General features: G+C 38.4%; 1 protein-coding gene across 1 annotated transcript in view; it reads right to left on the bottom strand.

The window, feature by feature from the left end:
* The window catches only part of LOC100951499 (cytochrome b-245 heavy chain), a 36,026-nt gene that overhangs the window by 6,151 nt on the left and 2,028 nt on the right, over nt 1–27,847 (bottom strand). The window contains exons 2-9 of the mRNA XM_003799877.3: nt 26,284–26,379; nt 24,562–24,672; nt 16,508–16,592; nt 15,512–15,657; nt 12,988–13,178; nt 6,469–6,598; nt 3,134–3,226; nt 427–680 (exon numbers count right to left, since the gene is read on the bottom strand). Coding sequence (XP_003799925.1) covers nt 427–680; nt 3,134–3,226; nt 6,469–6,598; nt 12,988–13,178; nt 15,512–15,657; nt 16,508–16,592; nt 24,562–24,672; nt 26,284–26,379 — 1,106 coding nt within the window. The remainder of the gene's footprint in view (nt 1–426; nt 681–3,133; nt 3,227–6,468; nt 6,599–12,987; nt 13,179–15,511; nt 15,658–16,507; nt 16,593–24,561; nt 24,673–26,283; nt 26,380–27,847) is intronic.

The raw sequence follows: 27,847 nt of genomic DNA, 5'->3' as shown, positions 1-27,847 counted from the left end.
TCATTTGTCTATTTATTGAATTATTCAACCAACTTTCAAGCTTTTCTTCAGCATCTACTGTGATTTGCAGGTGGGGGAAAAGAGTCAAGGGGAATGATCTATGGCTTTTAACTTTGAAAAAAATCGCCAGCTAAAATTTAAGAATATGTTTGATATGCTATAATATTGTCTTTGGAGAAAGTCCTTGACTCTTACGTGTTTAAAGGAGTTGGGATTATTCACTACTAATATTTGATTCAAATGTTTATATTTCACATAAGATTTATAAAAGTGTGCATAAACACACCACACACTTGAAATGGGGAACACAGAAATAACTAAACATAGTCTTTGAACCTGTGAGTTTTGTCAGTGACTAGAAGAGAAGCTATTTAGTGTGACTTTCCCTGAACTCATACACCTTTGTAATAGGCACATTGTACTCACTTAGGTAATTTCCAGGCATCTTGAAACTCCTGCTTATCACAGCCACAAGCTTTGAACAGCCCCTCCGTCCAGTCCCCAACAATGCGGATGTGAATGCTAAAGAAGTCTTCTTCAGGAGCAGAAGTTAGTGTGAAAGGGTGCCACTCCAACCTGGACACCTGAGGGCACTTGACAAAAATATACTGTCCCACTTCCATCTTGAATCCCTTCTTCTTCATCTGTAGCTCGATGGTTTTGAAAGGGTGAGTGACCACCTATGGAATAAAACACGTGTCTGGAATGCCACTTTTCTTAAATGCTTGCCCTTTCAGTGTCCATATAGTTAAAAAGTTGAACTATGACGTCCCACCCAGCTCTCCACTTTAGGGCCAACACAGTAATTCCTCTAACAGATGTATCTGTCACTGGGAATTACTCTGGGCTGTAGCCCATGACCAGTGATGGGCTGATGAAGGGATACAAAGGCTTAGTCCACTCTCTTCAATGTGGGACAACTCAGCAAGGCCATCCTAACTCCAGTACTCCTTGTAGGATCAGCTGATGCCACAGTGGCAACCGTACTATCGGTCAATTTTTCTCTCTTCCCAATCGTGCCTTTCTTACTACCTTTACAGGTTCATATCCTGAGAACATGTTCCTAGAAACCTTCTGCATACAGTTCTGCCTCAGTCTTTACCAAAGAATCCAACCTAAGGTATTAACTAATTTTGATTTTTTTCTCTCAGAAGTCAGGAAGGGGCTAAAAATAGAAAAAAAAAAGTTAAATTTCCCTGTTCATCTTTCCTGTCTCCCCAGGGGATGAGAGAGGACGGTAGCAGCTGGACAAAAGAAAGAGATTCCATTGGCTAGTTATGCAGTAACATCTCCCAAACCAAACTCAACTGCTAGCCTTTCTTTGTCCTGAATCATCCCTGAAACCTGCCTGATTCTATTCATTGTTTGTTCATTTCTCATGTACCATTTATCTCTCCCCAAGCCAGGTCCTACCCATTTATTGCCATCCTCATTATCGATGTATGAAAATGTTCACAGATGCTTTATTGATTGCAGAAATAAAACAGGAAATAATCCAAATGTCCATCAACTAGTGAGTGGCTAATTTTTTAACTAAACACAATAAAGAGCAATAAAGATATTGTTTATTGATTACTAAGATGTCTAGAAGAACTTTATATGCATACCTAAAGATGAACCAAGACACATTAAAAGAAATAAAAATCAATGAAAACAGAATAGCAGCTTCTTAAAGTTGATAGACATTACCAGGCTTTCCTTTTTGCTAATGGAGAGTTGTGTAAGAGTGGGAAATTATTTCAATAAAAATTATTAAACATTTCCAAAACTTAGGATTTCAATGCATCTTATATGATAAAGCTGTGGCCAACTTCCCTTTTGCTCTGAAATAAGGAGTTGTAAAGCTTCATTTTGAAAACCAAAAATAAAAATTGTGTTGAAAATTATTTAACCATGTTGCAATTTTGTGTGGTGAAAACAGTTTTTACCATATTGCAATTTTGCTACCACAGGCACACATGGGATTTAATTAAAGAAGAAGTATTAGCGAACAGCATTCTCACTGGACTACGTTTGGATAATATCTTGTTTTTTATGTATGGGAAGAAAATTAATACTGATTTTTTTCCATAGGAAAACAAGTTTGCTTTATATGTTTAAAGGAAATACTTTCTGGGTTTAGTTGTCTCTTGTCTAGTAAGGGAAATTTTGTGGCAGCTGTTTTTGCTGATCTGTGAAATTTTTCTTATAAAAACTATATAAATATCACAAAAGGAGAACTTCTGTAGCTTCCTATGTTTCAAGACATCCGATGCCAACTGGGCTAACTTTACTATGACCCACTATAGAAGCCAGATGAGAAGAACTAGGGTGGAGAACAGGAAGAATTTGCATGTTTTCCAAAAACAACCTATAGTAGGCTTTTGGTAAGTACTTTTTGAACTGAGTTGAATTGAATTAAATTTTGATTGACAAAAACAAATCTTGCCTGATATTTCTTGAAATGATAACAAAGAGTTTCCATTTATATTTATTTAGTTGGAGATTTATTTATTTATTTATTTTTGTGATGAGAAATAGCTTTGAGAAGAGTCAGGGAAAAGCCACTCTAGATTTGGAGTTAGGAGACCAAATATGAGATGTATTTAATAACTTGCCTGAGACTTGGGGCACTTCAATGCTGATATTCTATGATTGCATATAAAGTACAGAAAAGGAAATAAAGGCAACCTAGAAAACTTTCTCAACCTCAACCAAACCTACTTTGGTTCCCTGGTTCTTTGGGCATCTGAATATTTTAAGACTTAATTTATGCCCTTTTGAATTAACTTCTTTTCCTTCTCCATTCTTAACTAACCATATAATGCCTCTATGCTGTTCCTCTCTACACTCTCTCACACACAGAGAGAAATAGAAATATTCGCATACACAGTCACTTGGCTTCATTTTAACATAGAAAATGGTAACTCTAGTTTCCCCTGTTGAAGTCCAAACCATTTGATTACTGAGCTAAGTACACTGATAAGTACACTAAGTGCACATAAACTGTAGATCTTCTCTCTGCCCTAAGTTTAATCAAAAGAAACTGAGTAAATGATCACTCTGACCAATGACATAAAGAACTTGGGTAGATTTATCCATTATATAGTTAGATACTGACTACTATTAGAGTAATTCCTAAACCAAGCAATACCTTGGTGATGACCACCTTCTGTTGAGATCGCCAAAACCGGACCAACCTCTCACAGAGATACAGAAACATGGGACCCACTATCCATTTCCAAGTCTGTAATCAGAGCAAAAAAGAAAATGAGAAGTGTTGAGTGGTGACAACTAATAAAAGATTCGGAGGGAGAAAAAAATTTAGAAGTCAAGTTAATTTTTGTACACTTGTTTACATATTTGACACTAAAAAAAACATTTCTTTTATAATAGGATGAATGGAAATAGCTGAAATTAATGCAATTTTTTTAGCTAGTGAAAATGAACAGTCTTTTTAGTCACATTAGGGAACTGTATCTACAGTATGAAACTTTCCAAAGAGGAACTGTCCATAAGAAAGGGATTTCCTCTTAGTGTCACAACTGCAATTGCAATAACCTTACAACAAACGAGGTTGGTTTCAGAATTAACATTTCCCTAAAGGGTAGCATTTCAGCAACACAATATTTAATGAAACACTGCAATTGCTTTTTTCTTAGGCATATAGTTCAAGTTTAATCTTTTGCAAGATGACAAATTTTGTGTAAGAATTTGGTTTTTCTCTAATATTTCAGTAAATTCCAGGAGCTATGCAATGCGCTTGATGAATGGGGACAAATTAAAAGATTTTCAGATTTTTCTAGATACCCCTCTGGTCAGAATATGCAATGCTTCCGAACCCTGGGATTACTCTGTAGCATTGTTGTCTATACAAAAGCACTGAAGCCAAACAGATCTATCCTGCGATTCAGCCAGTTGGGCTCCCAGTTAATTTCCAAAAGTAGCAAAGAATTTTAAAAGGCAATATTGTCTCAAAGATAACTTTCCAGAATGGACTCCATGCCCAAAGGAACAGAAATAATTTTATAAAAAGGACACTTGCAGGGGGCGGTGGCTCACACCTGTAATCCCAGCACTATGGGAGGCTGAGGAGGGAGAATTGCTTGAGCACAGGAGGGAGAATTGCTTGAGACTTGCTGGAGTGAGAGTGAGACCCCAACTCATAAAAAAGAAAAGAAAAGAAAAAAACAGCAGGGTGCCTGTAATCCCAACAGCTTCCCTAGGTTGAGGTAGTGGGATGCCCACAGCCCAAGTCTGAAGTTGCAGTGAGCTATGATGCCATTGCACTCTGCTCAGGACATAGGGTGGGACTCTGTCTCAACAACAACAATGACAACAACAAAAAGGAAAGAAATAAAAATAGAAACTAAGCAAGGAAATTTTCAAAAAAGACACTGCTTTCAAATGTTTATGCAGCACAATCCACAATTGCAAAGATCAAGCCAAGTGCCCATCAGTTCATGAGTGGATTAACAAAATGTAGTGTGTCTATATGTGTCTGTATGTGTAAACACACATCATAGAATACTACTCATTTATTCAAAAAAATGACTTAATCCATTTTGCAACAATTTGGATGGAACTTTAGACCATTATCTGAGTGAAGTATATAAAGACGGGAAAAACAAACATCACATTTACTCACTATTAAATTCTACTAAATTAGAACTTACTGATCAGCACTCAAGTCCACAAAGGGATGTAAAACTCAACAGAAATTACTGGGGTGGGAGGGCGGAGGAGGGGAAGGGTGAAATCATGTTTAATGTGTACAATAAACACTATCTGAGTGATGCACATACTTAGAACCCTGACTCAAGTGGTACAAAAACAATCCATGTAAATAAAAACATTTGTACCCCATAAGATTCTGAAAAAAATAAATAAAATTCATATCAAATTAAATGTAAAAAAATAAGAGAGTGCTTCTCATAATCTTACATATGATCTTTCCATTAAATTAATTTTTTAGGAAACTGTTGGAAGTTGACAGGCCCTGGATGTCCCCATTTCTAGCCAAACTTATGCTGCTGGCTTTTGTATTCATGGGGCAAGCATTTAATAGAGTTTCACATCATCTATCTATTTTCTAGGTATCAACATGGGGCCCCAGGGAATGGAACCAGATTTAGATATTGTCTCTAATATTCCAAGAAACTCAGAAGCTCCTTTGAGGTAGATGCCTATCAAAGTAGGAGTACTTTGAGTCCAGGCGTCATCAAAGAAATGTGCTGTGTCCAGCCCACAAGAGAATTAGTGATACAGTTCCTTTTTTATCCTTTTCATTGATGTTTGCATGTAGAAGGAGCAGTTCAATGATGTGTCTCATTACTTTCATTAATGAGAAAGGATGATTAATCAGAAAGCATTCTGCATCTAGAGAAAGGGTATGGTCATGCTAAGAGACTAGGACAAAATGAAAGAGAAAACAGGATGGGAAATTTGCCTTTATGTTATTCTGTGGTTAAGGAAAAATAATAATCCTTTTTGGAATCCCAATAGAAATGGTGATTTTTGTCTAGTTTTATACCAATGGCTAAGGCAACAGCCAATTAAGTATACTTTCTGCCAAAGCAGGAAAACATATGAAGATTACAGGGCTACCTTCTCTGTGGAGCAGTGATATTGAGAATATACAAAATGGAGCCCTTCAAAGCCACCAAGAGAAGAGGAGAAGTATTTCACCATGTTTTTCCTTGGTCATTCTTGCCACATTCCTGCCCCCCCACCCCTGACAGTACAACTGAGTATCGGTACCTCACTGTCCAGCCTTCTTTATGCCTCATAGACAGGATCTCCTGGTGCCTAATGGCAGTCCTAAATACCACCTCATCAATTTCCTTCCTTTTTCCAAAATCTTATAGTAAGTTGCTTCCTGGTATATGAAGCGGCTAAAGAGGTTTCTAGCACCTTATAAGTGATTTTCTTGAGCTCTCCAGCTTAGTTCAAGGTGGAATTCCTAAATGTCCTTCTGAAAATCATTAACTGGTATTACCTGGGTCCCTACAAAAGTGTTGAGACAGACTGTGTTATGGTCCATTATTTCACTTTCAAGAAACACAGTTGACAGCATCCTTTCTGATTCAAGGTTCAACTTACTCGATTTATTGGTGTTGCTGGGAGGGCTTCCTTTGTTCCTGCCCTGTGGATTTTACATTTCTGGATTTTTGTGTATCCCAAAACTTTCATAACAACCCACATATCATGGCTATCGCATCCAGAAGAAAAGAGATGAAACCTCTTGAATTCAGACAGCACTTTAAAAATACTGCTTTTCCAAGTTTTACCTCAGGACATTGATAACAAACCAATGAAAAGCTTATTCTTCAAGAAACAATTCTGGCCAGTAAGTGTACCAATGAAGTATACTTAGGTGTTCCATGACATTTGTAATGTATTACTCTATGACATCTCTACATGTTTCTTAGGCACAGTTTGAAGATTGTCAGTAATGAAACTGTAACCACAACAGTGAATAGTACATACCATAGGAGGGTTCCCGGAAAACTGTGGGATTGGACATTCCTTTATTTTTCCCCATTCTTCTACTTTGTCCTGACAAAATTCTGGATTATGGTTTTTCAAACTTTCATCAGTTTGCCCACGTACAATTCGTCTGGAAGAAAAAAATGTAAGGCAAGAGTTGGACTAATTATTAATAAGACATTAAGCTTTGTTTAAAAGGTTCTGAATATATTTTAAGTACTCTAACATAAGTTTTATACTTTTCACTTAAAAGTAATACCTTATTAACCCCACTAAATTGATTAGGACAATGGAAAGAAAATGTGTGGTCTTCAGCAATTAAAACACACACACACACACACGTGCAGTAGCAGAAAGAATATTTACATGCATCATTATAGAGCATAAGTATGGGATCATTAATATATGTTCTCTTAAAGGGAGAATTTATGCTTCTGTCTCAAGTATGATATTCATTTATAGACAAAAACAGAAAAACATCAGATCTAACTGGGTGGCTTCTAGCCCATACCATGCCATGATGCATATTAGAGAAATGTACATCCTCTGTGAGGACAGTTCTACACCCCAAAGACGTAGCCAGTACAGCATGACTAACTTTACCCTCCCTGGCCAGGCACCCCCTGTGTAGAGGACAATGCAGACAGTCATACACAGTAGCCTTGAGACTTAACAGAAGTGTTTTATTTGTAGGTTCCAAAGTTGTATAAATTAACTCAAAGACTGAAATCAGTTTAAGAAGACTTAACTTTATGGGGATTATCTGCAGCCTGTTAGGAAGCAGGCTGCACAGGAGGAGGCAACAGGGCCTGTGCTGAGTAAGCAAAGCTTCATCTTATTTATAGCCACTCCCCGTTGCTACTGCCACTGCCTGAGCTCCACCTCCTGTTAGATAAGCAGGGGAATTAGACTCTCACAGAAACATGAACCATACTGTAAAGTGCACATGTAAGGGATCTAGGTTTCATGCTCCTTATGAGAATCTAAAGCCTAATGATCTGAGGTGGAGAGAAAATGCTCTTGAATCATCCTAAAACCATCCTCCCAACCTCTATCTGTGGGAAAATTGTCTTCTGTGAAACTGGTCCCTGGTGCCAAAATGGTTGGGGACTTCTGGGGATTATGGTATTCTTACAGACATCAGCACAGATAATGTGTACCTCATAGTGCTCAGAACCTATTCACTTCAATTCCATAAATATTAATTGAGCAACTACTTACTGAAACATAATACAATTCTGGGTATAGACGATGGAGGGAAGAAGGGAGGGATAAACTTCAGTAAGTCATATCCCCGACTTCAACAAATATAAATGATAGGTTCTTCAGAATATATAAGAAGACACACAAAAGCCCCTTTGTAAGTTTATTTTGGAGACCTAAAATTTATTCTGCCATTTGGTATATTTTGAAAATGTTTTAATTCAAGGTCATTAACCACCCCAAGACCATCCCTTGGTCTTGGGGAAGAGAATTACCATGTATTGTGCCAGGCTTGGGAAAAGGTACTATGTACAAATCATCTCAATTAGTCCTCATGACAAGCCTGAGAGGTATGTGTTATTACCCCAGTTTCACACAAGAGGAATAAATTAAAGCAGAGTGGTTTCATGAAAGTAATTCTGTTTTGAGCTACAGAGGCCTGGGATTCAAATTTACTCATTTGGTGGCCTCAGACAAATTGCTTAACTTCTAAAACAAGTTCCTTCAGCTATAAAATAGGTATAATAGTACCTCATTAAAGATTTATTTGAATAATCAATTGGCACGATGTATAAAAATGTCTGATGAGTCCAACAAATAACTATTAAACTATGAGTCCAACAAATAACTATTAAAATTCTTTCTTTTCTATTAAAATTATTAATGCCCAAGTTTTCATGGGAAGTAATTAATCAACAAATAATCTGATTTTCTCCTTCTTATCTTGGTGCTAGGACCAGGAGTCTAGAAGCCTACATTTTAATCACGGTTCAGTTGTTCCATAGCCATGAAACTGAGTAACCATCTAACCAGAGTAACTATAAGGTTCTACTCCAATGGAGAATGGGGTAAATATATCTCCTCTATCTGCTCCAAAGCAAGGTGAATATCTGAAAAACTATGCAAATAGAAAGTGAGAGGTGAAGAAATCCCTGTCTTCTCTAGGATTCTCTGAAACAGCTGGATTATGGCTAAGTACCATTTAAAGATATTCAATTGCTTTAGGAAATTCAAGAGATTCTTAGTCTCCACTGATTTCTTGGTGCTTAGAAAGAGTTTATCAGGGGTCAGAGTCAGCAAGTAGATTAAAAATGCACACAGTGGTTGCCCAATGGCACCTCTCTTCACTCTTCCCCTTTCACATCCACATCTTGGCTGGCCACTTCCAGGCCGATGGGGCTCTAAGTAGAGTGTTTGGGTCTTGAGCTTCTACTTCCTCCACCAATGGTTTTCTAGAGTCCTAATACCCACCAGGGAACTTCCCAGGCCTACCTTTGTATGTGTGTGATGTGAAACAGAAGGAAATGGAAACCTGGTAGTAAAGAGGATTTCCAATAAGGCAAACTCTCCCAACCACTCCAACTCTCTGTGTATCTCTTAGCATTTATCAAAGCCTGATTTACACTTCCTGGACTACAATCCCAGATAGGCCACTTACCAGCCGAGTGGCTTGGGCTACATATTTTAACACTTTTAGCTTTAGGTTCCTTGCCTATAATTACTGTCCCCAGAAAATAGAGATAATGAGAACATCTGTATATCTTGGGAAGTAAAAGAAACATTTCATGTCAAGCCCTTAACAGAGACCCTCAGTAGAAGTTAGCTATTAACTTTATTTTTTAAAAAGCAGAGCAGTTATATGATATTAGAATTTTGACAGAAGTACCCTGCTAGTGATGCAGGACAGGTGGTGCCACGACCTGCTGCCTTAGCCCTGGTGGTGTTGGTGCAGTGGAACCAGCGAGCTGAAGGGTAGGCAGGGAGTACATGGGGGGTCCTGGGAGACTTCAGTAGCCAGAAGGGCCAGTCACCTCCAGGGAAGACACTGGTGCCTTGCTGTCTCCTCCCCCTTACACTTCTGACTGGTGAATTTCATGTATGTTTCCAAGGCCTGAGAGTTCATTAGACAGCTGGCTATAACTGATAAAGACCCAGGCCCTAAAAGTAAACATTGAATTCTGACAAAACAACCCCCTGCAACTATATATACCCCTGAGCAGAGAGCCCAGAGACAGACTTCAGAGAGGGAGCAAGAGAGCTTGTTCTCCACCTGGGTTCTCTCTGCCAGGAGTTTTGGTTTTTGTAGTTTTTGTAATCCTTGTTTCTGTGAATAAATCCTATCTTACCACTAATCTGTGGTCCTTCAATTCTTTCTTCAAATCACCGAGACCAAGAACCTGAAACACTGATATCATATTTGGCAAGCCAGCCAGGAGAGAAGACAATGTTCCGGTATCATATTTGGTGTCCCATACAGGGAAAGAAGACATCTGTGGTAAGTAATGGGACCACTTGCCTCTATCCTAGTTTTCTCTATATTTATAATAATGGGGACTAATAATTTTGATGCCCATCAGCCCGCAAGTGTGCATAGTACAGATGCTAACCTCCAGGTCATGGGCAAGAGGATGTTGGGGTATGAACTTTCTAGCTCTGTTTTGTTTGTTTGTTTGTTTGTTTTGTGGTTTGAACCCACCACCTCTGGCATGTGGGGCCAGCGCTCTACTCCTATGAGCCACAGGCGCCACCTGGTATGAACTTTCTAATTCCCCTTGGCTCCTGAAAGGTGCCAAAGGGAATGTTAAACAATTTTTGAATCTATTCTCTATTTACTCCTTTTCCCTGGTTGAGAGACGAGCAAGGAGGTAGCACCCAGGGGCCCTGGGGTTCCCAGTAATGGTTCTAACCCCAGAACTTGGGAGGGCCTTTGAAAACTCATGCTCCTCTTCTCTTCCATGGTCCAAAATTTTGTTTCTATTTATTTCTATAGACTTCCTCTAGTTCTCTCCCTCTCCTTGATAGTATATATGCTTTGTTTGAATGTAGGTAAGAATTGTTTATAATTTAGTTAACGTTGTAAGGGTATTCTGGTATTTTTTTTAGCAGTGTGTATTAGATGTTTTAAGGGGGTTTGAATGTTGTAGGTGGGTTGAAAGTTATTACTTTTCATTGGTGTTTTTATATCCCTAAAAAAGGCTAACCATGTTAAGTAGAGGTCAGCCCCAAACAAAGGGCAAAATGACTCCCCTGCATAGTTTATCTGGGCAACTAGAGGCCTGTGAAGGGAAGCCCGAGACAATTCCCCAAGGCAAAAATGGCCCTAAACCTCAACTACAGTTCAGTCTCTTGAAAATGAAGAAAAGCAATGAAAATGACCCTAGGTATTTGATTCTGTCTGGTGTATTGATATGTATGAGGAAGTTTAAAATAATTATAAGTTTCTCTAGGACTTCGGCTAATTGCAACTAATTGTGATACAAAAGTTTCAAAGTATCTCTGAACCCTGATTCGTAACTAAATTAGTTATTGCTGCCTTGCTAACCTTTGGGAAAGAAAGGGAAGTTAGAAAACAGCATTTAAGACCTGCTCGTGACAGAAAGCCTATTTTCCTGTGTAAACTAGGGATTTGGAAAAAGCTTGTAAAGATTATATAGACTTAAATGTGCAAACATCGCACAGCCATTTTCTCCAGGATGGGGCTTATCCCCACTTTGATCGATACTCTGAGGCCAGTAAGGGAAGGGGCAGAAAAGGGCAGCATCAGGTGAGACCAGGCTCCCTGATACCTGATTTCTCGCAGCTGTGCTGCTGGCATGACATACGCACAGGAGAACCAGCGGGCACTAAGCGCTACACTGGTAAGAGTGGCTAATTCCAGACAAGTGCAGGGGCTGAGGCGGGCACTCTCTTCAGGGCTTCTTCCCTATACCAGGAACAACCATTTGTGTTCATTAGTACCCCACAACATTTTCACATTCAACACTAAACAGGATTTTTCTCCTGGAGATAGAGTCATGAGCAAAAAATCTTCCCTCCAGAAGGTCCCTTGTCTGTTATCTTGTCTTCTTCTACAGCTATTAAAGTTATAGGAGTGGATTCCTGGATACATCATTCATGAGTAAAATCCTGGAACCCTACACCTTCTACAGAAGCAGACTATGAAGAGAGCCAGCCACAGTCCACCTACACTTGTGAGCCTAAGGAAAGTTAGAAGTTATTGTTTAGAAAACAGGAAGAAAGATGTTAATATAGTTTTCTTTTAGTGTCACTAAATTTGTGCTTCTAACCTGACACTGTCCTACCTTTGCCTTTTACTATACTAATCAGATTTATGTTTTCCAGAAATGTCATCAAGCCACACACAATAAAGATGATTCCAGTCTAAGACCTGATTCCATCATGGACCCCTGGATCACTCTCCCTCCAGAAAAACCCTAACTGCCCCTTCTATCATTGCCCTATTCAGCAGGAAGCAGTTATATCAAGTCTTCACCCTTTTTCCTAACAGTAGTTAAGAGTTTCCACTCGGAAAAGGAGAATTGATGGAGGACAGGTGGTGCCACGACCTGCGGCCTTAGCCTTGGTGGTGTTTGTGCAGCTGCAGTGGCAGTGGAACCAGGGAACTGAAAGGTAGGCAGGGGGGTCCTGGGAGACTCCAGTAGCCTGAAGGGCCAGACACCTGTGGCGAAGACACTGGCCCCTTGCTTTCTCCTCCCCAGACACTTGTGACTGGTGAATTTCATGTATGTTTCCAAGGCCTGAGAGTTCATTGGACAGCTGGCTGTAACTAATAAAGAGTCACACCCTAAAAGTCAACATTGAATTCTGGCAAAACAACCCCCTGCGACTATGTATACCCCTGAGCAGAGAGCCCAGAGACAGACTTCAGAGAGGGAGCAAGAGAGCTTGTTCTCCACCTGGGTTCTCTCTGCCAGGAGCTTTGGATTTTGTAGTTTTTGTATTCCTTGTTTCTATGAATAAATCCTGTCTTACCATTAATCTGCGGTCCTTCAGTTCGTTCTTCTAATCGCTGAGACCAAGGACCTGAAACATGGGTATCACTAGCATTTCCTGCAGTACCTGAGATAGGTCCTTATACACAGTAGACAACTAATAAGTGATTATAGGCTTAAATCAAACTGTACTGAACTATATAGCAGACATTTTTAACTGATTCATCATAAACTCCTGTAGTTTAGTTGTCTAATTTACTAGTGATTCAGCCATAGGAGACAGGATTGCAGATATCCAGGATCCTACCAGTGCTCTCAACATGCTTTATACACTCACAAAGACACTCAGACTTTGATGCACATTTCAAGCTTGCTACATACCTGTACTATTAATAGCAATTAGATCTGTCCAAGAAACTAAAGTGTTGCTAAGAGTTTTCTATTGAAATGAACTCTTCTGTCCTCTTACATTTCCTTAGCAGACAAGCACACACAGGCAAGAAGGTCACTATGCCTCTCATAAAGCATCATGCCTAGAAGTTGAGGGACATAAAGTTCTTGGCTTCAAAGTTTAAACACTCACTCAGCTCCGTGGATGGCAAGACCAATGAAGAAAATCACAAAGAGATGGTGTGTGTACCAAAACACTTCAAAGTAAGACCTCCGGATTGTTTTGGTGGAGGAGGTTATAATTAATATGAGACACAATGTGATGACAATTCCAGTGATGCCTGCCAACCGAGTCACAGCCACGTACAGGCCTCCTTCAGGGTTCTATAAAATATAAGCACATGCACATTATTATAGGTTCTCAAATGCAGGACTACCTGTTTACAAAGGGTCTGGTGTATAGAGCAATAGGTATTTTAATTCCCCCTTTAGATAATCCTAATCATCTCTCACAGAGAGGCATAGACTTGGGATACGTCTGAATTTTAAAATGTCTTACATGGTTGGGGTGTCATAGCAAATGAGAAGTGATATAACTTAGGTAGTTCTAATTGAGTATCAAATAAAGGAAATCAATTGACTATAAAATGTCCTAAAAGTATCTGTAGCTCTAGTTTGCTACATATTCCGGGAATGCTAACAGTCTTCAGCTGGGTTACTCGGAAGCAGATCCTGAGGATTAATGGGAAAGTGGCTTAAAAAGGATGAGTTCCAAGAAAAACTAGTAGGGGAATGGATAGGAAAGAGGAACAATTCAAACAGAGGTATCATCTCAGGCGAAATCTCACAGGGGATAGCTTCAACCTGATTCTGCCTGGGAACTCTCAACCATAAGTTATTCCCCAGAATTTCTCTTGACTCAAGGAAAGGAAGCTGGGCTTTCATGGCTTCCACTCATCCACTTATTAGCTAAGGGCTGCCCAGGAAGAGGTAACCATTCAGGCCCTCCCAGATCTCAGAGTATGAGTGCAAAGGGACTCCAGTAGCCCTAGGGAGGTCCTCTGAGGAGGAAATTGATACCTACAGGTCATTTATAATGCAAGCACTCAGAAGGGCGGAGGAGCACAGATTCTGTAAAAGTGATCCAAGGAGATTTGGGCAGAGCATGGCAGTTTTCTCACATTGTTGCCCTCACATATCGTTGGGTAAATAATGACCAATGTGAAAGAAAACTTATCCAAAATATTTTAGAAAGATAATTTGTTTTGTTTGATGCAGCTAAATTCTGTAGAATTAATTATATAGGAAAATCAATTAATTAAGTAGATCAGATATATCATCTCAGGCCAATCTGAGGATAATAAATTTTGCAAAATTAAGGGTCTTCTCTTGTGGTTTTTTTATAAATTCAAGAAAGTATGCTTAGATTCAGCGTATAGTAATGTGTTCTAGCCATCTTCCCAAGCCATTGGGTGCATCAAGATAACTTGGAGCATCTCTCTCTGAGTGTAGGAAGTTTCAAGAACTGAAATGGAAGAAGTCTTTGCCCTTGGTTAAACTCATGACTGCCCCCTGGAGAACTACTGAGTTATTCTCAGTGTACCATGGTTCTCAAGGAATGATAATTAGCAGACATAGGCCATCCTTCAGATGCTGTAGGTAAGAAAGGACAAAAGCATCTCTGATAGCTGTCAGTTGGTGGCTGAACTGACACTAACACCCAGGCCAAGGTGTTTTGTACTTCACATAAACAATTTCAACACCATCAGACAAGGTCACTCTGTGACTGTGATAGAATGAATCAAAACAAGACCACAGTGAAATCATGTCTGAGCCCAGACAAGAACATGGATAACTACTGTTTATTTGCCTATTATATATTTAGCCCTGTCCTGTTCCTTCCGCCTCCTAGAAAAATTATTGCATAATCTGAGAACTACCCTAAATTCTTGACCATAACTGATCCACTGATCCAGAAGAAATCTAAGTTTCCCTAAACCACCTAATACAAGCCTAAATCCTATAGCAAGTCCTTCTTTTTTTTTTTTTTTTTTTTTTTTGAGATAGTCTCACTTTGTCATTCTGGTAGAGTGCTGTGGCACCTTAGCTCACAGCAACCTCAAACTCTTGGGTTCAAATGATCCTCTTGCTTCAACCTCCCAAGTAGCTGGGATCATAGGCGCCCACCACAACGGCTGACTATTTTTCAGAGAAAGAGTCTCCCTCTGGCTCAGGCTGGTCTCAAACCTATGAGCTCAGGCAATCCACCTGCCTCAGCCTCCTAAGTGCTGGGATTACAGTCGTGAGCCACTGTGCCTGACCTTGCAACTCCCTCTTGACACCCCTCTAAGGTGTGTGTTCTCTTTTGGAGTTGCAAGTAATAAACCTAACCTTTTTGACTAGACATATGTTCCTAGCTTTCTTTGACTGGTGGGCATAGTCACTGGTGAGCCTGAGTTACTCTAGGCTCCCTGTATACACATTCTCACATGTAAACTTAAATACCTGGAAAACATCTAGAGACCTTCCACACATGGGGTCAAAAGTATGGGAGATCTTTATTCCATACTCAAATTCTTATAACCTACAGACATGCCCCTTTGATGGCTAGCCAAGTTTTGTTGTGTTCTGGCCAAGTAGAGTCCTTCCCTCCCTGAAATCTAGCCTTCAAATTTAACAGCCTAGAAAATATCTGAATCATAATATGAGAGGCTTACCTTGATTTTCTCTTGAGCAAAATTTAGATAAGTTTCATTCTTCCTGTCTTCAAGTTTAGAGAGTGCTACTGAAAGAGGATCGGAATTGTTGACTCGGGCATTCACACACCACTCTACATTAAACAGATGTGCAATTGTGTGAATTGCTAAAGAGGGCAGAGAAGAGAAACAGAGTGTAAAAGGTATGTACAAATCTATTATAATCTGTGTTTCTGACCACAGCCTCTGACTTTGTAGTAAGGGATGACTTAAGACACTTATAAATAAGAACTGGGTCTCCAGAACCAGAGAGAGGCAAGGCAATTCTAGAAGGCAAGCTTCTCTCTAGTTGTATGATTGTGAGAAAATGACTCGCCTCTCTAGTCTTGCAACTGTTATAAGTGATTTACAAATACATACTCCTTACATTGACCCAATGTTGTAGGTACTATTAACATCAACTCAGCTTCCACATGAGGAAACTGGGGAATAAATTGCTTTAAACCTTTTCCAAGGTCACCAAGTTAGGAAGTAGTAGAGGTAGGAATCAAATCCAGAAAGTTTGGCACAAAAATCTGTGCTTTTACCCAGTACATTCTGCTAATTTCTAACAAGATCCCCTCATATATTTTTTTGAACTATTTCATTTGCCACTGCTCAAAAAGCCTGCCTGATCTGCTAGTATAGTGGTTCTCAAACTGTGGGTCATGACCCCATTGGGGGGTCTCCTGCATATCAGATATTTACATCATGATTAATAATAGTAGCAAAATTACACTTATGAAGTAGCAACGAAAATAATTTTATGGTTGGGGGGTCAACACATCATGAGGAACTATATTGAAGGGTTGTAGCATTAGGAAGGTTGAGAACCACTGTAGTAGAAGAAAAACCCAGTCAAATGCTTGTAATTTAAACTATTTTACTCTGACTAGGATAGATTCTTTAAGGGCAGAATAACTAAGCAATGTATTCCATAGGTTTTCTTTGCAACATCAAATGTTTTAATCAACTTACTAGTGTGAAGTGCAATCATCCATGCCACCATCTTATGAAAGGTGAGGTTCCTGTCCAATTGTCTTCGAACTCTTGTTGAGCAGCACTTTGGATTAAGGGAGAAAAAGATTAACGGGGAGGCTCAATATGTGCCACACATTTGATATGTATCATCTAATTTAACTCTTATTACCACCACCCTACAAACTAGATCATTCCAGCCATTTGATAAATGAGGAAACTGAGGCTCAAAGAGATATAGTTATTTATCCCGGTCAAACAGCTGATAAATGACATAGATGGCTTAACTAGTATGTTTTCAGTTGTCACACCAGTGACATTAAATATCCCCTGGACTACATTGCTTAATTGTATAAAAATATGAATTTATACAGAAAACGTATCTAACTGCATAGCTTCTACTTCTTATTATTTTATTCAGTAAACAGGGGATATAGAAAGTAATAAAAGACAGGCCAACCCCACATACCTTACAGTCTAGAGACACAGACAGGTGAACCGTTCTAGAGTAAGTGAACAATTCTCAAACAACACTCTTTTAGGACACACACGTAATGAGAAGAGAAAGAAGGATCTATTCACCTACATAGGTCAGAGATATCATAAGGAGATCATTGGCAAATAATGATAGCAAAACAATAGTTAAGATTTACTCAGAGCTTGTGCAAGGAGCTTCTTTGAGTGTTTTACTTGATTTATTTAATTTTTACATCAACCATATGAAGGAGTTAGCATTATTAACACTACATAACAGATGAAAAAACAAAGGCATAAAAGAATTTACCTTGCCTTAGCTCATACCGGCAATAATTGGCAGAACTGAGATTTAAACCCAGGCCATCTCATACCAGCATTCATCAGTATTCTGTCTCTCATACCTTACCCTGACATTGAACAAGTATTTTAGTTCATTTTTTAGTGTATTTGTCCTACCTGAATATGTTAGAAAATAGGAGTTTAAATAGGAATGCAGGTCAATGTTCAAAGCAGGGGGAAAACTGCTTTATGGTTGAATTAGAGCTTTCTTTCCTGAAAACTGGTGAATTGCCTGCTCTGGCTGCTTTGTTCCAGAGTCTAAACACACTGTCACAGAGATTCAGAGACCTTTAAGAACAGAAGAGTGAAGTACCAGGAAATTTTAGGTATTTTAGATATCTGATTCTAAATGTTGTGTTCAATTTAAATATAGGGATGTTTAATGTTTGCTTTATTTATTTTTAATAAAATGTTCCAATTTTATGAGAAAATATTATTGCATGGAAAATTTTGCTTAGTCCATTATCACTCAGTTAGCCATATCTAGGGAGGGCAGGCTCTTTGGACCCTGACAGTAGATTTTTGAAATTTCAAAAATACTAGTAAGGAAGATACTGAGGATTCCAGCAAAAGCGGGGGGGAAAGAATTAGGCTTTATTGAGTGTGTTCTGTGAACCAGATAATTTACCCTTAATCATTACCGCATTAAATGCAAGGAAGAAGTCTTTTTGGCCTCATTTTGGCGATAAAGAAAACTAAACAACTAAATGTAAAATTGCACACTGGCTGAGATCTGAGTTTATTTGCGTATAAATGGTTCATGCCTTTGCTACCAAACCAAAAGTGAAAAATGTAGTCACTATTATTCTAAATGTCTAAAAACCTGAGACAAGAATTTAAGTTGAAGTACTCTTTGAGTAAGGTAATCACAGGAAACTAGGGTAGAATTGCGACTGGGAAGGGAAGGAAACTAATAACAGCTATGTTATCATATCAAGTACTACTATCATATCATATCAGTGGGCACAATCACACCAGGGAACTCTGGGAGAATTTGTAGACTTGTTCCAGAGGGTTGTGTATGCATGAATGCACATGTGTCTGTTTGCTTTGTTTTTGATTTTCACCTAAGGACAACTCTTAGGAATTTCAGGCTTATCCCAGGACAGGGCTGAAAAAAAGTCCTCAGGCAGAGAATGACTGGTGCTTACGTGAGGAACCTGTCCCATGTACTGGAAAACTGTCCTTGTGTAGGGACTATGGGGGAGCACCAACCGCACTGGCTACAACTAAGTATTCACCAGTGGAGCTGAGCCTGACTCAGACTCTCAAAATAAAGATTTCCTATTTGAAAGAACTTACTTTACATTCATTTTGTTAAAAAAATTGACTATCCTTGTTTTCTTATGTAGCCTCATTGTGTTTTGTGTTTATTTCAAGTCTGAAAGTTGTTTTTCTACTTTGTATACTTTGTAATTTAAAGAAAATATCTTTTTACTGTTTCCCACTTGTCAAATTCCTCCATAGTTTCTGTGAGTCGTTGTGGTATGCAGATTTCTGGGGTGATTTACAATGACCTTATATAAATCTCCTTCCCTTGAGTTTTGGTGGGACCTGTGTGACTATGATGAGATATCACTCCTGTGATTCTGTTCCACTGTATAGCAAAAGGGCTTTTTCAGAGATAATTAAGGTCCCAAATAGATTTTAAGAGGGAAATTATCTATGTGGGCCTGACCCAATCACATGAGCTCTTTAAATCTGGGTCTAGAAGTCAGAGATGAAAGGAAGTCACAGATTTGAAACACAAGGAAGATTTAATGCACTTTTGCTGGATTGAAGACAGAGGAGGACACGTGGCAGGAAATGCTGGGGTCTCTAGATAATACTAGCAAGAAAAGAGGGACCTCAGTCCTCAGTCCTATAACAGTAACGAACTGAATTCTGCCAATAAGAATTAACTTGGAAGAGGGTTTTTACTCAGAATTTTCAGATGAGAATTTGGCTCAGTGAACGCCTTGATTTCAGTCTTGTGCAACTTGAGCACAGAACCCAGACACAAAGTGCTGGACTTCTGACCTATAGGAATGGAACCTAATAAATGCAGGTTGGTCTAAGCCACTGAGTTCGTGGTAATTTGTTATATAGCAATGGATAACTAATATAATCTTTACTGGAGTGGTGAAAAAAGATTGGAATCCAAAGAATCGGAGAATGGGAATTAGTAGAGTTGGAAAGCAGGACTGAATTACATTTGAGAGCAGATTTGGTCTTCAGATATACCTGTGTTGGGTCCCAGCCCTCTCATCTAGCTGTGTGACATTAAGCAGTGTAATCTGTCTCTATTTTCCTCATTTTAATAACTATCATTGTTCTTCCCTCATATCCTTGCTGCATAGATTTATTAAAAGGTATTTAGTAAATATTTCATGTTATTTTTAATATTATTTAACTTTTCAGCTAATATGGCTGGGCTCCCCAGCTAGTGGGTAAGCCTCTTGTATGGTGAGATCAGTATGCCAAGTTCTTTGAAAATCCTTTCATCCATTATTTGGTTAAATAAATTCATTTCATTTTCACTGTCCTAAAACCTAAGATGATTACTCTATACCTATAGAGATATATTTTCTGTCATATCTATACTTGCCTCACTCTTTTCTTTTCTACTTTCCAATAAATCCTTTTGAATTTTTTTGGGGGGGGGAATTCACTGGCTCCTACATGCTGAATTTGAAGAAAAAAGAATATTGTTTGGTTGATGGCTCTACACTGTCCTCATAGTCCTATCATTCTTACCTTCCCCACCATGTGTCATCAAAAATGTCAACAATCAATGTTGATGTCCCTTAACAGCATTAGCCACAGACACTTAGAGAAAAATAAACTGAAAGCCAGACTAGTGGATAGATATGCTTAGGAAATACAGTGTCTATTGAATAATAGTCTGTTTTATCTTAGTGGGTAACTTTTAAAACTAGTTAGTATAAAACAGACACATTTTATTAAAGTAAAAAACAGAGACTACTAGTCACTAATGGGTCAGTGGAATAGCTCTCACCAGGGTATTAATTCCTAATGTTTCCCAGCTACCTTCTTTGGTATAGTCAAAAATGGCAAACAAATCCAGAGAGAAGCCCCAAATTATGCTGATACTGGGCTTTCAATAATACAATCTCCTCACTACTTCCAGAGAAAGGTCAAAGACAAACAGTTGGTGGGATAGGAAAGAAAGCCTTTGCTGCCCGTGATTACTCAGAACGTTTTTGTTCCTCCTCATCATGCACGTACCATTTATATACTTTGAGTCATTTCTGAATTGTTACTAGCTACCTACCAATTACCCAAGCTGCCATAATGGCCCATAGCTTCTTCACTTCTTTGCTTTCTGCCATTGACCTCTATGGGAAAGTTTCTCTGTTACTATCACCTAAAGCCTTGCCCAATTTTGATAAACGACCATTAGAATGTAAAGGGTTAAAAAAAAAAGAATGTAGAGGAAATCTATTAAGTCACTGTGGCAGATATCTATGCTCTATTGAAACTGTGAGTAAGAAAGAGAATTTCAGAAAATAAAAAGTAGAAGTAGAACTAAAAATAAGTGAGTGCATATTTAATGGGGCTTAACAGAAATCAAAAAGCTCTATTTTTTATGCACTAGAGCTCACTGCACACACATTAATGTATCTGAATTACACATTTATATAAGACTTGAGAGAAGTTGCAAAATCCAGCTTTGCATTTACAGAACTCAGACAAAGAAATCAACAGTAATGTTCACACCTTGTGGCAGTGAAATATGTGGTAAATATGAATAATGGCCACTTTATTAGCACAATACTGTATATAATTTTGAAATCCTATGTTCATTCTCTATTTTCTCTATAAGAATCTAAGCTCCTGGGCGGCGCCTGTGGCTCAAAGGAGTAGGGCGCTGGCCCCATATGCCGGAGGTGGCAGGTTCAAACCCAGCCCCAGTCAAAAACTGCAAAAAAAAAAAAAAGAATTTAAGCTCCTTACACTCATCATGGCCTATCCACATCTTGCCCTTTACTCTTCATGTATCTGTCCTTAGGGCTAAGCATATACATGGCATTCAACGAATATCTGTTGACTGACAACTCACTGACAGAGTTAATCAATTAATATACTCTTAGATGGGTATATTGATTTCTTCATTTGCATTATTTGACCTGTTTTTCTGCTACAACAAAACTATGAGACAGAAAGCCCAAGAGATTTGTGCGAAAGCACATGGCTAGAAATAGAGCCACACTGAGGACCTCTGACTCTCAGACTACATAAGGTAGCAGATAAGATGTCACTCTCTCGTTTTTCTGTTTCTCTCTGATTTAAATTTAGGACTGCCATCTAGTTAGAAACTAGTTTGAAATTAGTTTCTAAATGGCAAGTAGAAATGATTAAGGCTTCCTCAGGGACTTCATATGCTGTGGTCCACCATCAGCTAGCTGAGAGCCTTTACTCCCCCTACCTTTCCTGGGGCTTTCTTTTTCCATGTAACCAGGATTACAAAGCCAATTCAGAATGGCTAAGACTTCTAGAAACTGAATAGAAGTTCTGTGGCTATTTAGTTTACAGAATGCCCTATTAAGGAGTCCCTGAAGTTACAACATCCTGTCGTTTCTAATCTAGGTTCTTTGGAAAGCTCGACTACTCATATACATGATGGATTTCTGGAACCATAATACTACAAAAGGACAGTTTCAAGAAGTTTCTTAGGTGGCACAAAGAAAAGTGAATGGGCCATGGGGTTTAAATGTCACCACTCCCATCTAATTTTGTTCTCATCTTACTTCCTTAATATGCAGATTTCTTGAAGTAAATACTATGAAGCTTCAACAAGTGGCAGCTATTATCATTTCCAACATTAGTCACAGCACACTCGCTCCTTTTAATCCCAATTCTAAAGGAAATTTCAATGGTAAAATTCACATTTCAGGTTGAGAATCCCATAAGAAAGGACATGGCATGTCTCTAAAAAGGGTATGACTTGCTGCTCATTTAAAAAAATATATTCTTTTACATAAAGATCTATCTGGTTACAGAGTTGAGCTTCTGTGCAATTTGACATGCAGCCTCATTTCATCCCTGTCTTTAGAGAGCCTCATGAAGATCTTCCCTCTCGGGCCACAGGATGCCAAAAATCTGCCATTACAACATGTGCTTCTCATGGGACATAGCAGCTCAACTGCAATGTAATTTGGTCTCGTGAGGTAACCAGGATTTCTTAATGGGCCATGCTGGTGAAAACACTGCCTGTTTTTCAGGATTTACTTCCTCTAAATAGACCTATTCAAAAGTGGGTAGTGAGAATAAAAAGAAATTGTATCTTCTTAAGAACAAAAAGCTACAGTGCATGAGCTTCATTTAGCAAATGTTCATTGAGCACCTACCATATAACAAATATAATACATTACAGTAGGCGGTTCATTGATAGAAGGTTCCATTGAGTGGTATTTCACCTCTTTGGCTTCTTAAGTTGAGAGGATTATTTGGAAATCCTTGTGATCAATGTCTAATTCCAAGAGCTGTTGTTAGTTTTTTATTTTGTTTGGCTATTAGTTTGCAAGACAATATTGCATAGTAGAGTTTATGACTTAAGGAAAAGAACTTCATCCCAGTATTTTCCAGAGGGAAAACTTTTTCTGGAGCATCTATAAATGTCAACATTATATTTTTTGTTTCCTGATGAAGTGAAGGTGTTAGACCATTTCTGGTAACTTTTACTTTTAAATTAGTCTTGTTAGACTCTAACGACAGTGGATTTAAGATGAATTGATATTTTATGAAGTGTTAATTTATATAAAATAAAAACTTAATTGTAGCCTACTTATTCTATACAAGTGGGTGTTGTATTTTCTTAAAGAAAAAAAAATTCTTTGGGCCAATATTAATTTGGTATGACTAGGAAAAACAAGGCAAAGTCCAAGACAAATTATACTTGTTATTTAGTTCACTTCCCTCCCCTCAAATATTCTGTGGTTGCCAAATTAAACATTAGCTCCTCACCTATACATTTAAAGGCTCTAGTTTGCCAGAAAAATTCCAGCTTCCCTCTCCACCCTTCTTTCAGGCCCTCCCCATACAATCCCTATATTCCCATAAAAGTAGTTTGCTATCTGCTTTCTTCCATAAATGATTTCTACTTAATAGAAAATTTTGTCAAAGTTTGTTAACATAAAACACATGCCTTTAATTAATAGGAAAGGCAGAGGCTACTAGTCATTAACAGAGCGGTAGAATAGATCCTACTTGGGCACTAATCCCTATTTTTTCCCAGATACCCTTCTTGGTGTGGCCAGAGATGGAAAAACAAACAACAACAACAAAAGGGTAGCCAAAGTTTTGTTGAGGTGTTCTTTCAAGAACACAATTTCCTCATCATTTTCTGTTTTCTTCCATGTCATTTTCTCCATACAGGGTGCCTTTCTCTCTCGTTTATACCTCCTAAATACGGGCATCTCTAATGCTACTTCGTCTGAGAAGCCTTATTTCATTCCCTACCCCACCTGATATAATTTCTCTCTCCTTTGATTCCTCATAGCCCTTTATTTGTTTTGTGGGACTCGTGATATCTTCCTTTGTAGCATATTTATTTGAGTACATGTGTAGATTGTAACTCCCTTATTCCTCATGTCAGGATAGCAATACCAATAAGAAATTTGTACATCATTTTATAGGTTATAAATCTTCCTACTTAACCTTATTTCTCCCCTTCTAGCATAGTGCATTTAGGGGCTTATTAAACTGTTTGAGTGAGAGTCACTGGAGCTTTGGGCATTTAGAAAATTCAGCATGCCCAATTCCTTGAAGCCAGCACTTCTTAGTCACATTCAACATAGTATGACTCTTTGCCCATTGATTCCATCTTCTTGGGATGTTATCAAGAAAATACATTTTCTCTGATTTAAAATATTTTGAGTGGCACTGAAAGATTAATTCCCAAATGCCACACGTCAGGCTCATAAAGCCCTGCTTATATGGATATATGTTATATGTGTGTGTGCGGGTGCACACATGTGTGCTTACTTCATTGTTATTGTTCAGGTGTAAATGGGATGTTTGTTTGCTGTTGTTAATTTCTTTTCCAAGATAAATGGCTGTCCTGGGGAGCTCTATCCACAAATAGTATGGAAATAAACTAGAAAATAGGGCATGGCTTAGCTCATGAATATTCTAAAGAAGCAGGAGTCCTCTTAAATTATTCATTTGCTTTTCCTTAAAAATTGCATTGATAATCTTTGAGAATTTGAGGAACTCAGTAAAATGTTTTCTCTTACCGCACTGGAACCTCTGAGGAAGGAGAGCAGATTTCGACAGACTGGCAGCAGGATCAGCATGCAGTTGAAATTCAGGCAGGCTGCAGGGGCCCTGGCCAAGGCCAGCGCTGACTAGAAGAGGCAGGATAGGGAGCAGAGTGACTCTGGTGAGCACACAATATGCCCTTCCCTGTTTTCCCAGGGTTCACACCACAGATACCAAGTGATCTGGACAAGGAAGGTCCTCCAGAGCTAAGGTCCTTTTCCTTTGGGGCCTGGTAGGACCTCTTGTTTTAATCTGAAACTGGCCCTTTATCCCCACCTAATACTTTATTATTAAAATTTTACATGTAAAGTTAAGTTTAAGAAAATTTACAATAAATACCTGTTTATCCACCACCCAGATTGCTACTTTTACATATTACTATGTTTGCTTTATCATGTCTATGCATTCCAATAGCCATCCACCAACTCCCTTATTTTTTTTAATATATTTCAAAGTAAGCTGCAGCTCAGTTCCCCCTAAATACTTAAGTGTATGTGTCATTAACAGAGTTCAGTACCAAAACTGGACCTTTTTAAGTTTTGAAAGAAGGTTTTCTTAGCACTTAGACTGACCTTAACAGTAATTTACATTGGCATGGTGTAATGCTTTGGCATCATAAATATTAGCTTTGTTACATCTAAAGAAGTGGCATATTTTCTATTTTTTTTTTGTTTTTTGCTCTTTTGAGACAGAGTCTCTTTTGCTCTTTTGTCTTTTGAGACAGAGTCTCACTTTGCCACTCTCAGTAGAGTGCAGTAGCGTCATAGCTCACAGCAACCTCCAACTCTTGGGCTCAAGCAATTCTTTTGCCTCAGCCTCCCAAGTAGCTGGGACTGTAGGGGCCCACCACAATGCCCTGTTTTTATTTTTTCTTTAGAGATGGTTTCTTGCTCTTGCTCAGGCTGGTCTCAAACCTGTGAGCTCAGAGCAATCCACCCACCTCAGCCTCCTAGAGTGCTGGGATTACAGGCGAGAGCCTCTGCACCCGGCCCATGAAACTGCATAGGGTAAAACCTTAATGTGAATAAGTTAACAATAATTACAATAATATAGCATAATTATGCTATAATTACCTACACATGTGGCTTATAATATATATTATAATTAATACTAAGTAATTTATTCATAGTTTCAGCATAATATAACAAATGATATCCTTTGAGAGAAAGAGGCCAGACAGTTCAAGGAAATTGAGAATACTGGAGGACTCAAGCAAACTACAGGGTCTTCACTCCGCTATCCTAGTCAATAGATGTGGCCCTTGAGTAAGTTGCTGAAAGTCTCCACATGTAGAGAGAGGCTGATTTTCTGAAAATCATTTCCTGTCATTAGAAGCAGGGATCTCCTACCAAAAAGCGGTAGGAGCTGGGATGTGTCACCCATCCCCTGCATGGATCACTCCAACCTTTCATTGCAGAGTCAGAACTGGAATTCTCCTTTAAGCCAAAAAAATGGCATAAGGACCTTGGGTAAGGGGAGAGATGCCACTTGGATCCTCTGATGCACTTTTGTTTATCCTATACTGGAAGGTCTTAAGAGATTCTTGCCCAAGAAGTTGCAATATAGGGAGTGAGGCTGATGGTGCTGTTTTGGGTTGGTCAGAATATCTAGTTAAAACACTAAAGGGAATATGAACAAGAAAATCTGATTAGAAAGGTGAGCTAGCCAATGTTGCATGACATGGAGCTCATACTTACCCCAAGAAGTTTTCGAGTGTAAAAAAATTTAGGTGGAATATCATAAACTCGGTAGAACCACACAAAGAGGAAGACATTCATTCCCAGCCATACCAACTGCACAAACAAAAATAGTTTTATGAGATTTTTGCATTTCAGTAGTAGATTCCACTCAGAATTGTAGTTAGATGAAGGTCAGGACTTCCCCAAATCCAGCCTTTGACAAAGGTGGTGACAAAGCTGGGTGTAACCAGTTTAGAGCCAGATCTTTTCTACAACATCACTACACTTGCCTGTAATTAACCTTTCCCTGTGTTTTACCACCTGGCAAGTGTGTGAAGTTATTATCAGTCTATCGTTCTTCCTTTTTTCCTCCTCTTTTATTCTTAATCCTAGATGGGTAGATGATAAAGGGAACTCTTCTAAAATAAGAAGGGAAGGCAGTATGTTACTACTGCTGTCTCCACAGAAGTAGGTCATTGTGTTCTCCTTTCATAGGTGCAATCACCTCCCTCCACCACACAGGACCACAGCTAGTGGACTCTGGTCAGCTAAATTGCCAAGACTTTCATTCTATTTGGTAAGTTTTACTTAACTTTTGAAGGAGGGGATATGGACCATGAGTGAGAGGCATGGGATTTAAAATAAAGAGCTTTCTGGACTGTGACAGCTCATTTCACCCCAAGGACTGACTTCATCAGGCAGTGACACTGCTCAGTCTTCTATCTTTAGTTCCATAGTGATCTTGCCTTAACTGTGTTTTGAAGCTATAAAGTCCATAGATGCTCAAGAATATTCTCTCTTTACAAAGAAGAATGTGGTAAAACAACATCTCCTTTTCCTGACCTTGTTATTCCTTTTTTACTCTGGTTTTCCAAGCTTTATCTTTGCTTTTAAGTAAATAAGTACATCATTTAGAAGGAGGTCATTTCCTAGGAAAATCATAGTGGGAGCTAAATGTACAATTTGAATTTGTTTTCTATAGGATAATCTTTTCTTAAAATTGTGATAAGAAATCAAAGTTTATAGCTTTAAATTTTCAAAAGCATCCTGTATTGAAATAGAATGTTAATTTGGTATAAAATATATTTTTGTAACAAAATATTTGTTATTTCTACTTTATTTGTGCCACTAGTTTTCCATGTGCTTAAGAATGAAACTGGACTCCTCTATCTTTTGCCATCTACAAAAATTAACTTAATATGGATTGAAAACTTAAATGTAAGACCTAAAAATATAAAACAAATTACTAGAACAAAGCCTAGAAAAAACTCTTTTAAATCTTCTGGACATCAGTCTAGGAAAAGAATTCATGACTATAACCTCAAACACACAGGCAACATAAACAAAAATAGACAAATAGGACTTAATTAAACTAAAAAGCTTTTGCATAACAAACAAAATAATAAACATAGTGAACGGGTAAATTGTATAATGGGAAAAAAATATTTATAAACTATATATTTAACAGGGAAATAATATCCAGAAATTGCAAAGAACTCAAACAATGCAACAACAGCAAAAAAAATACTTCCTTTAAATAGTGAGCAAAGGATATGAATGCACATTTTTCTTTTTTTTTTTT

The sequence above is a fragment of the Otolemur garnettii genome, unplaced genomic scaffold (genome assembly GCF_000181295.1).
Source record: "Otolemur garnettii isolate 467f Iridium unplaced genomic scaffold, OtoGar3 scaffold00158, whole genome shotgun sequence".
NCBI lineage: Eukaryota > Metazoa > Chordata > Mammalia > Primates > Galagidae > Otolemur > Otolemur garnettii.
Note: the sequence above shows the minus strand (reverse complement) of the source record. Positions and strands in the feature narration are given on the sequence as shown.